Source organism: Chanodichthys erythropterus, chromosome 17 (assembly GCF_024489055.1).
Source record: "Chanodichthys erythropterus isolate Z2021 chromosome 17, ASM2448905v1, whole genome shotgun sequence".
NCBI classification, from domain to species: domain Eukaryota; kingdom Metazoa; phylum Chordata; class Actinopteri; order Cypriniformes; family Xenocyprididae; genus Chanodichthys; species Chanodichthys erythropterus.
The window spans coordinates 29,137,501-29,154,906 of record NC_090237.1 but is presented as its reverse complement, the minus strand read 5'-3'; the positions used below and the strand labels follow the sequence as shown (position 1 = coordinate 29,154,906).

Sequence of the window (17,406 nt, the reverse complement as noted above, 5' to 3'; positions counted from 1 at the left end):
CGGAAGTGGGAAATCAACTCATCTACAGATAAAAGTTGATATATTTCATGGAAAAATGTAAAAATAATTTTAAAAAATTTAACGTTAAATAACTGTATGAATCGGAGGGCAGAATGTATCAGATGTATCAGTGGGCAGAAGTATGGAAGCTTGTTTCCTCCACTAAATAAAAAATAAAAAAAGGTAATTGCAACTTTTTTATCTCACAATTCTGACTTTTTGTCTCATGACTGCAAGTTTACCTCTCACAATTCTGACTTTTTTCTCAGAATTGCATGATATAAACTCGCAGTTGCCATTTTGTTTTTTTGTTTTTTTAGTGGCAGAAACAATATGATGCAATGAGATCCAGGCAATTCAGCAATGAATATGTCAGAGATCAAATTTTAATAAGAAATAATACATTTATTAAGTAAAAATGTAAAATTATAGAGACAAACAAATTAATCAAGTTAATAATAGTTTATAATAAAATCCAGAGTATTGTATCTTAAAGATGAAGATTGTGAAGATCAGAGTATAGAGAAAGGAAGAACAAAAGAAGATATGTGCAGAATAAAAGGGGATAAGAGAGAGCACACCCTGTACGAAGAAGGTGATGACCTTCTTTGGTAGAGAGAGCTCAAGCAGAAGGAGAAGCAGAAGGACTAGAGGGGAAGAGCAAAATAAGAAAAAGGAATATATGTTTTGGTCTAATAAGAAAAGCTCAAACAGACTTATCCATAGTCATAGTTGGTGTAACGGCTAGGTCACTGGTCAAATGTCAAAGATAGATAAAAATATGAAGTGTTGTTTTGACACCTTTAAGAGAATACTGCAGATCTTCTATTATCTCATGTGTGCAGAGATGGAAACAGACACATCTTGATACAATGGTACATCACATGATCAATTCTGATGAAAAATACACCCACTCAATCTTCCAGCACAGAAGAGACACCAAAGATGGAAATAATCAAACATATCAGAGCACACAGTAGAAAATATATAAAAGTATATAAAATAAATCAATTATATATAAGAGAATAATAATATATAAATAATAATTAATAAAAAAAAAAAAAAAAAAAAGCTTCCATACAAAAGTCATGTAGATTGTGTATAACAGGTGTTTCAGCAAAGTTTTGGTCATGTTGATAATTTATAGGCCCTAGAAATGTGTGTATTAAATATGATACAGTAGGCTATATTCATAAATCAGTAATTTAAATTTTACAAATAATGTTTACTTTAAGTTATGAGAGAAGAAATGTTTTAGAAATGTGACTAAAATGTTGTTAAAAAAAAAAAAAAATCAAAACAAGCATTCTTTTTTTTCTGTGAATTTATACCCCCAAAGGGACAATGTATCCTGCGGAATACAAACAATCAATTAAACAATAATGAAATTGTATTATTTGTGTCCTAATAAGATGGAAAATAGCAATAGCAAAATCTCTTCATGGTCTTGCCCTTTTTAGGGTTAAATCTGCAGTCATGTCATGTGCTATAAAAAGTCATATTTACACTTCAGATTTACAAATTAGAAGGAAAATGGTGCCCTCTAGTGACTGAATGTACAAATTAATCAAGTCCATTTAACTACATACAGTGTTGTGAAAAAGTACTTGTGCCTGATTTTTTTTTTTTTGCATGTTTGTCACACTTTAATGTTTCAGATCATCAAACAAATGTAAATATTAATCAGAGACAACACAAGTAAACACAACGTGCAGTTTTTAAATGAATTTTTTTATTTTGAAGGGAAAACAAAATCCAAACCCACTTGGTCCTGTGTGAAAAAGTGCTTGCCCCCTGTCTTGCGATAACTTGCAATGAGTCTGTTACAGCGCTGTGGAGGAATTTTTGCCCACTCATCTTTGCAGAATTGTTGTAATTCAGCCACATTGGAGGGTTTTCGAGCATGAACCGCCTTTTTAAGGTCATGCCACAGCATCTCAATAGGATTGAGGTCAGGACTTTGACTAGGCCACTCCAAAGTCTTCATTTTGTTTTTCTTCAGCCATTCAGAGGTGGATTTGCTGGTGTGTTTTGGATCATTGTCCCGCTGCAGAACCCAAGTTCACTTCAGCTTGAGGTCATGAACAGAGGGCTGGATATTGTCCTTCAGGATTTTTTTGGTAGACAGCAGAATTCATGGTTCCATTTATCACAGCAAGTCTTCCAGGTCCTGAAGCAGCAAAACAGCCCCAGACCATCACACTACCACCAACATATTTTACTGTTGGTATGATGTTCTTTTTCTGAAATGCTGTGTTACTTTTACACCAGACGTAATGGGGCACACACCTTCCAAATAGTTCAGCTTTTGTCTTGTCAGTCCACAGAGTATTTTCCCAAAAGTCTTGGGGAATAATCAAGATGTTTTTTGGCAAAACTGAGACGAGCCTTTATGTTCTTTTTGCTCAGCAGCGGTTTTCATCTTGGTACTATGCCATGCAGGCCATTTTTGCCCCGGCTCTCTCTTATGGTGGAGTCATGAACACTGACCTTAACTGAGGCAAGTGAGGCCTGCAGTTCTTTGGATGTTGTTGTGGGTTTTTTTGTGACCTTTTGGATGAGTCATCGCTGCACTCTTGGGGTAATTTTGGTCGGCCGACCACTCCTGGGAAGGTTCACCACTGTTTCATGTTTTCTCACTGTGGTTCGCTGGAGTCTTAAAGCTTTAGAAATGGCTTTATAACCTTTTCCAGACTGATAGATCTCAATTACTTTCTCATTTGTTCCTGAATTTCTTTGGATCTCAACATGATGTGTAGCTTTTGAGGATCTTTTGGTCTACTTCACTTTGTCAGGCAGGTCCTATTTAAGTGATTTCTTGATTGTGAACAGGTGTGGCAGTAATCAGGCCTGGGTGTGGCTAGAGAAACTGAACTGAGGTGTGATAAACCACAGTTAAATTATATTTTAACAGCGGGGGGCAAGCACTTTTTCACACAGGGCCATGTGGTTTTGGATTTTGTTTTCCCTTCATAATAAAAACCTTCATTTAAAAACTGCATGTTGTGTTTACTTGTGTTATCTTTGATTCATATTTAAATTTGTTTGATGATCTTAAACATTTAAGTGTGACAAACATGCAAAAAAAAAATAAAAATAAAAAATCAGGACATACCACTGTAAATAAATGTGGTTTAAACCCATATAATTGTTAATAATGTCATGAATTGAGAATGTATTACTGCATTCTAGTTCTTTACTTCTCATTTCATTACTAGTAAAATTGACGTTCTGCAGTCATTTAGGACTAAAATATGTTCATTTGATCCATACCCTCATCAAATTCAGCCTGTCAAGAAAGAAGAAACGATAGATCTTCATATTTCTAGATTGTATAGTAAATGTAAATATAAAATGTTATTGAACAAAGTAGAATATATATATATATATATATATATATATATATATATATATTTTTTTTTTTTTTTTTTTTTTTATGGATAGTTTTCCCAAAAATTTTAAATCTGTCATCATTTCATCATTTACTCAGCCATATGTCACTCCAAAGCTGTACGTACTTTCTTCTGTGGAAGACTAAATAAGATATTCTGAAGGTATTTATTACATATTTTGAGCCAATAGTTGATTTCAGCAAGACTAAACACAGCATTATAATCTGTAGAATCCTGGAAAGTTTGCAGAATGGAAAATATATCATATGTTTTTCCATAAATAATGATTTCTTAGCATCTTAGACATGAATGACCTGACTTACTAGAGAAAAGACAATGCAAAAGAAAGCTTTCCAAAGCACCGCTACTTGTGAATAGCATGAACACGCATCCAGCTTAGCTGTACTCTGAATGTTTCATGTGGGACAGGCATGTCATTGTCACATCATCGATTTCCTGTTAGCACCTAACAGCCCACTGTGCAGAATTACAAAGTAAGACCCCCATTTTTGATTATACCTGAATGCAAACATGCAAGACATTTTATTTTATGTTTTTCAAAACATGGCTTTGACCAACACACAAATTTGCATGAAAAATAACAGATAACAGTTATAAACTAATTCAAGTCTTCAAATTGGAGGTGAAACCATCCTTCCTGAATATACACAGCACAGGAAGTAAGACCATCACAGATGTGTGCAAGCCCCCTTATTGTCTGACACACGAGCAGATTCAATATTGTAGGAAGCCTATGATTTGCAAGAAGCTCAGAGGTAAGTCAGACTGCTCCAAATTAAACATTTCTGCATTTATTTCAAAAGTTATCAGAGACTGTACCCCTAAAACGGGTAAATGTTTTTCAGTACGTTCTTCACATCTGTCTTACCACTTTTCTTACTACTAAATGTAACTTGTAAAAAGTCATAAATAATGTGAGATGAGAGCCATGGTTGTTCTGAAAGGCCTAAATAAGTCATGCTGTATCTAGTAAGCACCAAACAATGGCATTTAATCTCCTGTAAAAGATCATTTTTTTTTCAAACTTACAGACAGAGATATGTTATTCCATGATGTCGTCTTTGCCGCTGTCTTCTTTGCTTTTTATCCCTCAGGTAACACACTTACTGTTATTTTTTTAGTCTTTGTGTTTCTATTGTATTGCAAGGCTTTAAACTTAAAATATATACATGGGTCAAAATTCTACTATTTCAAAATAGTCTTTTATTATGCAAACTGATTGTTTAAGCATTTATTTTTAATATATAAAATTTGTATTTTTATGTTGATGTATTATTTTGTACTATATTTATGTTTAATATCCTAGGGCCAAAATATTGTTTTATGTCAGTTATCTGTTTATTAGGTAATCATGTTCATATTTAGACTACATTTTCACTGAAATTATCATGCTGAAATATTAAATGAAAAGAGTACTCAGTAAAAAACAAGCATTTTTACTGGTTTCTAGCATTAAAATGTATTTATAAATCCTCAGCAATGTTGTTGACATATGAATTTGCACATGGTTTGTCTTAAAGCATGTTAAAAACACCACATAGACATAAAAACAACATTAAAAACTTGATTTTCACCACAGGGGGACTTTAAATATCTTAAATGGTCTGCAAAGTCTGAATTATAGTTTCAAGAGGAGAAACATGAATCACAATATTGCTTAATGTGATTGATTAATAAACATCAAAGTCTATAATTTAAATAAATGCAGGCACTGCACATGGCATAATATATAATATAATATAATATAATATAATATAATATAATATAATATAATATAATATAATATAATATAATATAATATAATATAATATAATATGAAGCCGTTGTTTAGTTTATTTAGAATAAGGGGCCTTGTTAGGCATGACGTGGAACAGAGTATTAATATGTAAAGTAGTCTTTATAAGTCCTGTGTTGCTTTGTTTACTGATGTAACCAGTGGAAATGCTATATAAGCGCCACCTACTGTCAGAGAGTGAATTTCAATTCATCTGCTCTTTTTTTTTTCTTCTTCAGTCAAATGCAAAGAGCAACCCATTAGTCGTATATTTTTTTACACATCTTACTCAAAGTCTAATAAATGTTAACTGGTGGACTAATGCACATTCAAAAAATCTTAACAATTAGGATATAATAAATATATAGAGAGCTGGGCAGTAACTGATTATATGTAATCTGGATTACGTAATAAAATTACAAAAATTAAATACTTGTAATTTATTATATTACATTTTAAAATACTCATAATCAGATAATTTACTTTTTTTGATTGATTACATGATTCCTTATATATTTACAATATGGCAGTACATTACTGGCAGTACATCTGAAATTTAGTGATTCTCCTAGCTCTCCTAATTTTATCTTTTAAATTTGCCTTTCTTAAAAAAAATAAAAAAAAATATTGCTCAGAAATTCTTCAAGTTTTTGGAATTGCACTCAAGAATGGCTACTAGGCTATAATTGCATGGCCACACAGTATAAAGTAAATAAAATAAAATAAAATAATAAAATAAAATAGTGTTTTATTTTGATTAATTATATTTAAAAATATTCTTTTAATTTAACATTTTTAAATTAAAATTAATTATTAGTATTTCATCAATTTTACCCTCTGAAGTTCCTACACAAACCCCAATTTGAGAAATATCTTTTAGATGTTTATCCACCAGCAGGATGAATACTTGTTCTTTGTCACAGGAAAGGCTCGCATGCAAAACTGGGTGAAGCAGTGGCCAGGTGAGGTGTACAGGACACCCGGAGAAAACATCACCATGCACTGTCACACTCATGGAGACATTCAGGAGGCCATCTGTTTAGTACACTGGTACAATAACAGAGATGGGAGATACGACCGCATCGACAAGCTTCCTCAGTTTAGTGGGAGACATTCTGAACACAAAAAAGCAAACCACTCACGCTCAAGCTTCACCCTGACCTCCCTAGAGCTCAACGACACCGGCTTGTTCTACTGTAATTATATCTGCAGAATTAATGGCACACCTGAGCAGTACTATGGGACTGGGACTCGACTTTTTGTACATTTTAGTAGTGAAAATGTGACTCATGGCAGCCCACTATGTACCTCCAATATTACAGGTAAGCAGAGGATAATGTCGCATCCATTCTTTGTAAAATAGCTGTGGAACTTTTATATTTGGTACAGTTTCTCATTATCACTCTCTTGTTCTCTGACTTTCTCTAGCTGTTTCTTACTCTTTGTTTTTCCAGATGGAGTGGAGGATGAATACAGAGTTTACCTGCTTTTCCCCTTTCTTGTTTTAATTGTTTTATTAAGTAAACTTGTGGTATTTATGTTTATGAGTTCTATTGCACTTTTTTCATCACATTAAATCCAACCAACATGTTACTTGATGCTTATTTATATAGCATATTTCATATACAATGGTACATGAAAGTGCTTAAACTGCCATAATTTAGGGAGAAAACATCATTGTTTAACAATTTAATTTAATATAAAAATTAGCAAGGAAAGAAAAAGATAGTAAATAAATAATGAAATGTTGAAATGTTAAAAAAATAATAAAATGATAAAAAAGATAACTGTTTTCAACATTGATAATAATAATAAAAAAATATTATGATGCTGAAAATTCTTTGCCATCACTGGAAAAATATATTAAAATTGTAATATTTCACAATCTTGCTGTTTTGTATTTTTGATCAAATACAGCCTTGGTGAGCAGAAGAGACTTTCTCTTTCAAAAACGTTTAAAAAAATCTTAAGGCCCCAAACATTTGAACAGTAGTGTAAGGACAGTAACTAATAAAAAAATGTAGAGCAACCAGAAAAGTAACAGCACAGTGCTTCATAGTGAGAAAATGCACAAAACAATGAATAATATATCTTCAAATCATACTGATAATACCCTTCAGTTTTTCAGTTTAATAACAATGGAAGGTATGAATCAGTGTGTGGGTGCATTTTTGCTCCCACATGTCGCGGCGCCCGGGTCGTGAGGTGTTCAGCGGTCGCTACATTCATTTCACAAGAAATGCTTCAGTTAGGTGGTACCAGTGGTGACAAAAGTAAATGATTTTTTTTCCCAACATAAAATGCCCTTGTCTATCTTGTCTATCTGATACCTTGTCTAATATTGAAACCCATGTGATCATATAGCCTAAAAAAAAAAAAAAAAAAAAAAAAAGCTTTATCACTGAAATCAGCAATTGTGGTTTGGTCAACAACAGAACTGTTGAACTGCATTTGGGACCTATCAAAGGTAATAATGTGTGTGTGTGTGTGTGTATATATATATATATATATATATATATATATATATATATATATATATATATATATATATATATATATATATATAAACTTTACAGGGAACATAGTGTGATTGTACACTGTACGGCCTGTTTGCCAAGGGATATGTAGACATTAACATCAATGTATGATGATAATCCCACAAATTTTGTTCAGTTCTCACCAAAATAAGATTATCTTCCCTTGATTTGTTATAAAAATTAATAAAAACAAAAACAAAAAAACTGCATCTATAATAATTATTTCTTGAAATAACTTACACCAGATCCATATGTAAAATTATCTAGATGCTACTGTTCAGAATCAATGAATAGCAATGGACATCTGAAATAACAATTTAAAAAGTGTTTTTTATTTTTTTTTCATTTTATTGATTACTATTTATGACTGTATTTAGAATTTAAAATAATGCATGATAATATTTTCTGCGTCCCTGGAATATAATGAAACGGAAGATGCGCGCGCAGCTATATAAGATATGAAGTACAACTGTTGTAAACAAAGGGCAAAAACCACTCACCACAAGGGGGAAATGTTGACCTTTATATCCTTAGCGCTTGCAGCTCTGAGGGTTTTTAAACTGAGATAAGCGTGGTGAGAGAGAGAGAGAGAGAGAGAGAGAGAGAGAGAGAGAGAGAGAGAGAGAGAGAGAGAGAGAGAGTCATATGACAGGGATGAGGGGTGTGCTCACGCTACCAAAACACTTTCTCCTACATCTAAAATGAGGTTTCAGAAAGACCGCCGAAGACTTTTTACCTGCTGATTTTATCACCTCGTGACTTCACGAGAACTTCAATGCCTGAGAGAAAGAATCTCCAAAGGATTTAACACGATGATTACATGCTGTGATGAATCACATGTAGAAGGGAAAGGTAAAAAACATCTGGACAGTAATGGACCCGTTGGGAAGTTTAAGGGAATGAAGTACAGCGTTTCTACGGGGAATAACAACATCTGTCGGCCCGTCGCACCTGTGACCTCACCTGAGTCTGCCTGTGCGCGCATCTCGCTGCCAGGTGTGATGGACGCTGAGGGGCGAGTGGACGAATCCAGACTCAGGATGCATATATTTAAAAACGGTAAATGATCGATCATCATCCATATTTTGGTTTGAAGAGAGTCATCATAACATAAGATGTTGGAAATAAATAAACAGGACCACCAGCCTCCAGAGGTGACCGTAGAAGTTGTAGGCTACTTCTCTGTGTTTCATGTATTATCAATTATCCAGTAAAATAATCACAGTTTATCATTTAATTGTGATTATTTTACTGGATCAGCATATTCTCTTGTTTATATTGTTACATAACTGTCATGTAGAAATATCATGTCAGATGTTCTGAGCACATCACTACTTGAATTTCTGCTTGACCAACAGAGATTGCATAAAAGAATGCAAAAAAAGAGAGATTGCTTAAAAACAATGCATAGCCACCAGTGTTGATTAAGTTAATTCTTTAAAAAAAATAAATAAAAATAAAATAAATACTAGCTACTAATTATATTTTTAAAAGTGTAATATGATTAATGTACTAATTACTCTCTTAAAAAAAAATATTGCATTATTTATTACTAATTACTTTCTAAATCCCACATCAGCCTTGATCAGTTGGAAAACACAAGGATAAACATGAAACTGCTCTTTTATTCTTTCAAATAAACAATATAAAATTGATATACAGTATTTAATGGAGTTACATTACAAATAACTGTAATAAATTGCAGAAAAAAATAGGGTAATCCCCTTCTTTACTTTTGCAATGCAAAAGTAATTAAATTGCAGTAATTATTTACTTAGTATAGTAATGCATTACACCCAGCACCTACATTAGCTCATTTTTAGAGCCTACTTTTATAACAGACAAGACATATAGTATTATATCATTATGTATTGCACTTAGGTGCACATTGCAAAATTCACCTTGTCTGCTTTTGTATATATTGGTTGGTTATAAAAAAATATAAAATTATATTGGCACAAACTCTTGTTAAAATGTAAAAGCAATTCTATGAAATTTTAGATTTTGAAACCAATTCTGCTGGGGATTCTATTAGAATCAACAATCTCCTACAGTAAGTCATGACATTCTGAGAAAAAAAAAAGTAATAATTTAATCTAAATTCTTATTTGTGTTTTGCTTGATGCCTGTATGAGTGATTTCAAATTATGACTTTATTTACATTTTTTTTTTCAAAAGTTTGAATATTGCAGTATGTATTTTTAAATGATTTCTCCATCACATCTTTTTTTTTTTCTTTTTTTAATATTCATGTGCCCTCATAATACTTAATCAAAATAACTTCCCCTCGCTTTTGCAGCAACATCTCATCTCTTCTTTGATGATGTGCAGAGATGGACAGTATTTTAATTAAATGCATTTAAAATACGTATTTAATTACTTTTGAGTATGTTAATATATATTTTCCTTAACAAAGAAAAAATCTAATGTAACTTGTAATTAAATACTTCGAGAGACAGTATTTTGTATTTAATATACTTAAAATACATTCAAATATGTTATTTTATTCTCACGTACAATAACTTTCATCACCAGGCTTAAAGGTAGGCTAGGTCATTTTCAGAGGCTAGCAATAGTGAGCTAGCTTTGAAAGCATAAGAATCCCACCCTCCCTTCAGAGCGTCTCCAAAGCCACGCCTCCTTCAAAACACATGAACGCACACAGCAGGGAGAAAAAGCGTCACGATAGATGTTAAAGTACCTCATATCTCAAAGCACATAGCATTACAATAATAATAAACATAAACAACTTAAAGATCACTGACCTGTACCACCTGACTGCTGTAGTTTCATTTAGGCATTGATAGTGTTGATAGTGATCTGATTGGCTGACTTTGGTTGGCGCTTAAAGTTTAGAAATTTTCAACTTCTGTCGTTAGCAACGCAAGTGAAGTGATGCAACGGAGCCCACAATTCAGTTCAACAACGCATGACGTTACCCATTCAAAGTAAATGAGAAGCGTTAATGCCGACAGTCTGTGTGAATGCACCTTGAAGGTGGCTGCTGTTTTGATTGCGGAGCTCGTGACTGATCTGACTGTCTAACTCCACATAGCATGAAAAGCGCTGATGGCGTGTGATGTCTGGTATGAAAATACATACAGTATGTTGATCGGCAGGTAGAACATTGTATCATTCCATTCAATGGACGAACGTTTTATTGTCCTACGCCTTCCACAGATGATATACATATTTAGATGATTAACTTAGTGATTGCTATTAGGGTGAGAAGAGACTTTTAACCAGCATAACAAAAAAGTTTCTGTAACAAACCACCTACCCTGCCTTTAGTAGGACTACCGTCACAGTTTTTTTGGCTAGATGCTAGCAAATCATGTGACACATCCTATTGGATCCATTCCAGCTCCCTCATTGTGAACAAGATCTGAAGCAGGTAAAGAGGCTGCTTTTGTGCTCAGTCAAACTGCTTTAAGGTAAAGTATCTAGTACAATCAGTGGTGTATAAAGTACTTGAAAACCATACTTGTGTAAAAGTATAGATATCTTACCAGAAAATAACTTTGGTAGAAGTTAAAGTCACTGTTTAGAGTGTTACTTGAGTAAAAGTTTGTGTTGTACTTAAGTACGAAAAGTTTTTTTTTATTTTTTATATTAAACGTAGTTAAGTATTGAAAGTAAAAGTACAATTAAATGTAAAATACAAAAGGAGCAAAAAAATATTATTAAAAAATATTCTCTACACAGTTTGAGCAGCAAGAATGTGTTCAGTTTTTGTTTCTTTGAATTAAAAAAATGGCTAAATGTTTACTGTAATTTTTTAAATATAAAAAAATACTAATTTAATTATACATAGATCGTTCATGTTAATTCATAGTGCATTATAACTAATGTAAGAGACTTCTTTAAAATGTTAAAATGTAAATGTTGAAATTAAAAATGAACAATACTTTTATTAACCTTATTTAATTTTACAATTGGACTCTTATTGTAAAGTGTTACCATTTCATATAAATCCAAACAGTCATGCTTAAAAATTACCATCTTTACACACAAAAGCATGGCATGGGTCTATTATATGTATACTTCCACATTATTTTTCAACATTATTCACATTACAATCTTGACATTGAACAGTTGGTGTTTTTGTCACATTGTTTTAACCGCTTGAGGAACTATTAATGTTAGCATCCTCTCAGCCTCGACAGCAAACATACTGCTGTTCTCCACTAATGCAGCATCTAATCAACAATAATGCAGCATCTAGTCAACAAACTAGTTACTTTAAAATAGGGCTGGGCGATGTATCGAATGCTTTTGTCACGCGCATTTCTTCAGTAAAGCCGGTTCCCTGATTACCGCTAAATCACCATCACCTGCTTTCAAACGAAGCGGCATTTAATAGACAGAGCCGTAGTTCACTGATAAGACACGCAATATCGCGTTCAATATCGATATGTATCGCCGTCGATATTGAACGCGATATTGCGTGTCTTATAACATACCGTTTTGTTGTCTGTATTATATTGATTTTTGAAGTGTCCCGCTCTGTGCAGCGCACAGCCTCACAACATGTGTCAAAACAAACTCTACGAGGCATCAGTGATCGTTTTTATTTCACCCGGAAAATGTAATCAACCGCAGTTCTGCGAGCACTTGTTTGCACATGCTTGCTTGCAGTCTGTGTTCTTCCTACCTTATTTTATATTAAGTAACGAAAATGCTTTGGGAAAATGTATCAGAGTAAAAGTATACATTTTATTTAGGAAATGTAGTGGAGTAAATGTAAAAGTTGACAGAAATATAGAAACTCAAGTAAAATACAGATTTTCCCAAAAAATACTTCAGTACTGTAACAAAGTATTATTACTTCATTACATTACACCGATTACAATATACTATCAGATATTATTCACTGAATGTCTTTATAGGACAGACAGAATATTAATGCAAATAGCTAGAACTTGTGAATTGACTTGCTAGCTAAAGCATGAAGTGCGCCGTCTAGTGTTGCGTGAATTGCAGTTATACCCCCGGGCGCTGTGGATAATCCACGGACGGGTAGGTCAAGTAATAATATCATTCTGATTAATTGCGAGAGAAAACACAGTTGGTCGCGTCTTAAATTAATGTAACCGTTTGGGTGAAAACTGGACGTGTGTCAGTATATTCGGTCCGTGCGTTTGTTCTTAAAGTGTCAGCAGCCTAATAAACCTGTTGCTGTCTGTCATTAATGTTAATCAAGCAACAAAAGAAAAAGACAAAATCACTCACTGCGCCTGACTAGATAACTTTAGCATCTTTATAAGGATCATCAATATATATTTAATTCACGCAGTGAATCACACAGTGCAGTGTTTTTAGATTTGAGTATTAATTTCTTGTATTATTTCCTTCTTGAATGCTACTGTTAGTTGTTATTTCTTTTTGAATGCTTTGGCTATAGCAACTGAGAGCTACTCTCTCTTATTTGTATCTAACTCCACTGTTACTCTCACACTTCATGATTGTGTGTAAATTTTGTTTTTATTTTTGTATTTTCAAATTACAAATGACTTTTAATTAAATACATTTTAAATATTATTTATTTAAATACATTTGATGAGTATGTATTTGTAATTTGTAATTAAATACTTTTTGATGTATTTGTGTCCATCTCTGGGTGTGAGGGCGGGGCAAACTGTCACTCGCATGATATTGACCAATAGCAAACCATAACCATCCAATCAATTCCCCATGGACAAAACAAAGTCCCGTCCTATACATTTAGTTTGTGTGAGTGTTAGATTTAGGGGTTAAAAATATAATTAGCTCAGTATAAAAACAACAGATGACAATGGAAATCCCTATACCTTTATATTCAAACATGTTTCTGTATTTGTTGATGTAGGTCATCTAGTCACTGTTATCTCCATCAGTCAATCGTTGTTGCATTCAAAGGGAAGCAGTTAACATGTAAAGTCTTAGTTTTGCATACTTTACAAAAGGGTTGGATGACTGTCTGGAATCACTGGTCTACCCAAAGGACCTCTTCTTATCAAATGCTAGTCAAGTGACATGTTGCCCTTCAAACAGATGAAGAATGGCTTCATAGTAATCCAAAGAGCTATAGAATCTGTGTGTTGTAGAGCTACAATCATAAGATTCATGTTCACAGGATTAGTCATGCTTTAGATGTGACGGCAGACAACATGGTTGCTAGTTTAAAGGATTAGTTCACTTTCAAATGAAAATTAGCCCAAGCTTTATTCACCCTCAAGCCATCCTTGGTGTATATGACTTTCTTCTTTCTGATGAACACAATCAGAGAAATATTAATAAATATCATAAATACCAGCTTTATAATGGCATTGAGCGGGATCAACAGGTATGAGCTGAAGGTGAAAGCTGAAAGTGTCTCCATCCACATCCATCCATTATAAACATATTCCACACGGCTCCCAGGGCGGTTAATAAAGGCCTTTTAAAGTGAAATGAAGCATTTGTGTAAAAAAAAAAAAAATCCATATTTAACAAGTTATCCGCTAGACCGCCTAATGTTACACCTTAGAATTGTAGTGTTAGTATGAAATGATTAGACATGCTCCAGTATCGTGTGATATTTGTGAATTAGCAGATTGTCAGCATTGTCAGTATATGGACCAACTAGACTAACCCTGAACCCCTGATATAGGTCTAAATTGTACTAGCAGCTTGATAGATTAACTTGATTGATGCCTTTATCTTTTAAAGGTGCCCTAGAATTGAAAATTGAATTTATTTTGGCATAGTTGAAGAACAGGCGAATCTCAACATAACACCGACTGTTACATAACAGTCAGGATCATTAATATGTACGTCCCCAATATTTGCATATGCCAGCTCATGTTCAAGCATTAGACAAGGGCAGGACGTCTGGATCTGCACACAGCTGAATCATCAGACTAGGTAAGCAAGCAAGAACAATAGTGAAAAATGGCAGATGGAGCAATAATAACTGACATGATCCATGATATCATGATATTTTTAGTGCTATTTGTAAATTTTCTTTCTAAATGTTTTGTTAGCATGTTGCTAATGTACTGTTAAATGTGGTTAAAGTTACCATCGTTTCTTACTGTATTCACAGACAAGAGCCGTCACTATTTTCATTTTTAACCACTTGCAGTCTGTATAATTCATAAACACAACTTCATTCTTTATAAATCTCTCCAACAGTGTGTAATGTTAGCTTTACCCACGGAGCACTATCAAACTCATTCAGAATCAAATGTAAACATCCAAATAAATACTGACTTACGCAGTTAAAAAAATTCATAAAAAAAAAATCTATGGGGTATTTTGAGCTGAAACTTCACAGACACATTCAGGGGACAACTTAGACTTATATTACATCTTTTAAAAAGACATTCTACAGCACCTTAAATAACAGTTTACATGGTCAAAGTCACCAATTAGCTTACATTTGATTTGTTTGATCTACAAAAGGAGTAAATATTTCTTCATTTTGTGCCATTTTCAGCCTTTTTATTTTGTTCTATTTACATTTAATTAATATTACTTCATCATTGATATACTATTTTAGTTTTTATTAATTTTGAAATTATTTTTATATATTCCATTTTAATTTTAAAGTTTGTCATTTTGCATTTTTTAATTAGTTTTAGTTATAATAAGCCTAGTTATAATTTGAGCAGTTCTGTTTTTGAGTAAATTATGTGATGTAATCCACTCATTAGGTCTCTAAATTAACTCATATCTGCAACTATTAGCATTCATGAGATCTAGTTACATTTGAAGCTTAATATTCAGCAGCACACCCTAATCTTACAACACAAGTATGTGGCACGAGAGTGTGATGCAAACATGACCACATCAGTAACGTTTAAAGACATACGTCACAATTCAAAGCCGAACTGGCATTTCACCAACTGTTCTTCAGTGTATCTTCTTCTGCTGAGTGTGAAGGCCTCACATCTCCAAAACACATACCTCCTGTTCGATGACATGAGAATCTGTGCAAAGTGAATTACATAATCAGCTCTGTAAGAAGGGGATTAGAGGTTGTTTTTGTTCTGTGTGGACCCTCAAACTCTCTCTGCCCTGGCTGTGAGCTCATTGTGAAATGCTGAATTGCTAATGCTAATACAATGTGAATGCTTAGGTTTGACTTGTTCTCTCTGGTGCAGTACATTTCTTTAAAGTGATCCAATTAAATGTTGTGATGATGCTCTGTTTGATTAGTCAATACATTTGTTTAAACTGTTTATTTGTTTAAAACTGATGCATTGCCTTTCCAATCAATTGTAAGGAGTCCAACACTGACAATATCAATTTATACTCCTTAGTAAGCAAGTTATCAGTTAGTTCAGAGGTTTTCAGTATTTTAGATGGCACACCTCAAAATATCAAGTACTAATCTCCACCTCAAAATTTAAAAGGCAGCTATATATTTTCATGTATAAATGCCTTATAATTCTGTAAAGTAATATGAATATGCATCAAATGTTTTTTTATTTTATTTAAATATTTTTATATATTTAACTTTATATTATTTTTTTCTATTATGTATACATGTTTTAATCAGTTTCCTTTATTTTATTATTTTTTACTTGTTCAAAGTGTGTTATTTTAGTTTAATAATACTTTTAATTATTTATATTATTGTAATTTTAAGTTTACCCTGTTTTTCTCTTAACTTTTCCACTGAAAATGCATTGCATTCTTTAAACATTTTTTTAACATTTCCTGTAGAGTACAGCTCTCAAAAATAGTCAGTATACTTGAATAAAAGGAACTGACATTTTGAAATAGCGAATATCCCGAGCCATGTGTTCCTATTATACCTGCTAATCATCTTCAAATGTCTTTTTTGTGTCCTGTTTGTGTGATTCAGGTGGTGTGTCACCTGACGAACGGGGTCAGGTATGGCGCTTTCTGTTTGGGATGTACCCCTGCAGCTCTACAGCTCTGGAGCGCCATCTACTGCTGGAGCAGATGGCGGTGCGCTATCAGGTCATGAAGAGGAAGTGGCAACAGCTGCTTCCTGGAGCTGTTCGTCTGCGTCTTAATGGCACCGATGGTAAATCATATTACATGGCAGAACAAACACTTTTAATATGGAACAGTTTGCCCTGACCAACCGCAATAAATTGTTCAGTCTTGATACTGAAAACCTTTGATATACATACATAACTGATGAGTTGTGGTGATGTTGAACTGCAACTAATAATAAATAAATGCTCTTTTTTGTCTTGTCTGTTTATTTTCCAGCTGAACTGTTGACAGCAGTCAAGTTTTTTGACCAGAGGCAGGACAGAGAGCAGAATCAGCAGCAGTATCAGTCAGAAGAGGCCCGAGAGAAGTTGTCCTTTTTGCAACTGCAGGCTCAGGTAAAACTGCCAGCTTAATTACTTTCTAAATGATATACCATATGTGAGACTTTAGAGTTGTCAAGTGGTTGGAGAGGCTGAAAAATAAAAGGGCTTGGTGATATAAAATGTATTGCATTTTACTAAAAAAGACAAAAACTTTCACAATATTAAACACTAGGGCTGCCTTCTAATATTCGACTAATCATTAGTCAAATAGAAGAGGCTTAGTTGACTAAAAATTGTAATAGTCAGTTTAAAAAAACACCTTGTGGCAAAGTCAAGCAGTCTGTGAAGGACAGATAGGTAATGGTTGGTTCTTGTGGTAATTACAGCATGTCAGGCAGAAAATTCAAACGATATCCATCAAACTC

At 33.3% G+C, this 17,406-nt stretch overlaps 2 protein-coding genes across 3 annotated transcripts in view; both read left to right on the top strand.

Annotated features, from left to right (window-relative positions):
* Positions 1 to 4,122: 4,122 nt before the first annotated feature.
* On the top strand, positions 4,123 to 7,483 carry LOC137005363 (uncharacterized). Its single transcript, XM_067366225.1, has 4 exons — positions 4,123 to 4,168; positions 4,445 to 4,507; positions 6,111 to 6,509; positions 6,642 to 7,483. Exons 1-4 carry the CDS (start codon positions 4,147 to 4,149, stop codon positions 6,761 to 6,763), a joined length of 606 nt encoding a protein of 201 aa, XP_067222326.1. The 5' UTR covers positions 4,123 to 4,146; the 3' UTR covers positions 6,764 to 7,483.
* A 906-nt stretch (positions 7,484 to 8,389) lies between these two features.
* si:dkey-238d18.4 (TBC1 domain family member 15) overlaps positions 8,390 to 17,406 on the top strand; it is a 19,095-nt gene continuing 10,078 nt past the window's right edge. For both annotated transcript variants that reach the window (XR_010892162.1, XM_067365181.1), the window contains exons 1-3: positions 8,390 to 8,783; positions 16,558 to 16,743; positions 16,935 to 17,053. Coding sequence is in view for 1 of the 2 variants with exons in the window: in XM_067365181.1 (XP_067221282.1) it covers positions 8,537 to 8,783; positions 16,558 to 16,743; positions 16,935 to 17,053 (552 nt within the window). In the remaining variant the exon portion in view is untranslated. The remainder of the gene's footprint in view (positions 8,784 to 16,557; positions 16,744 to 16,934; positions 17,054 to 17,406) is intronic.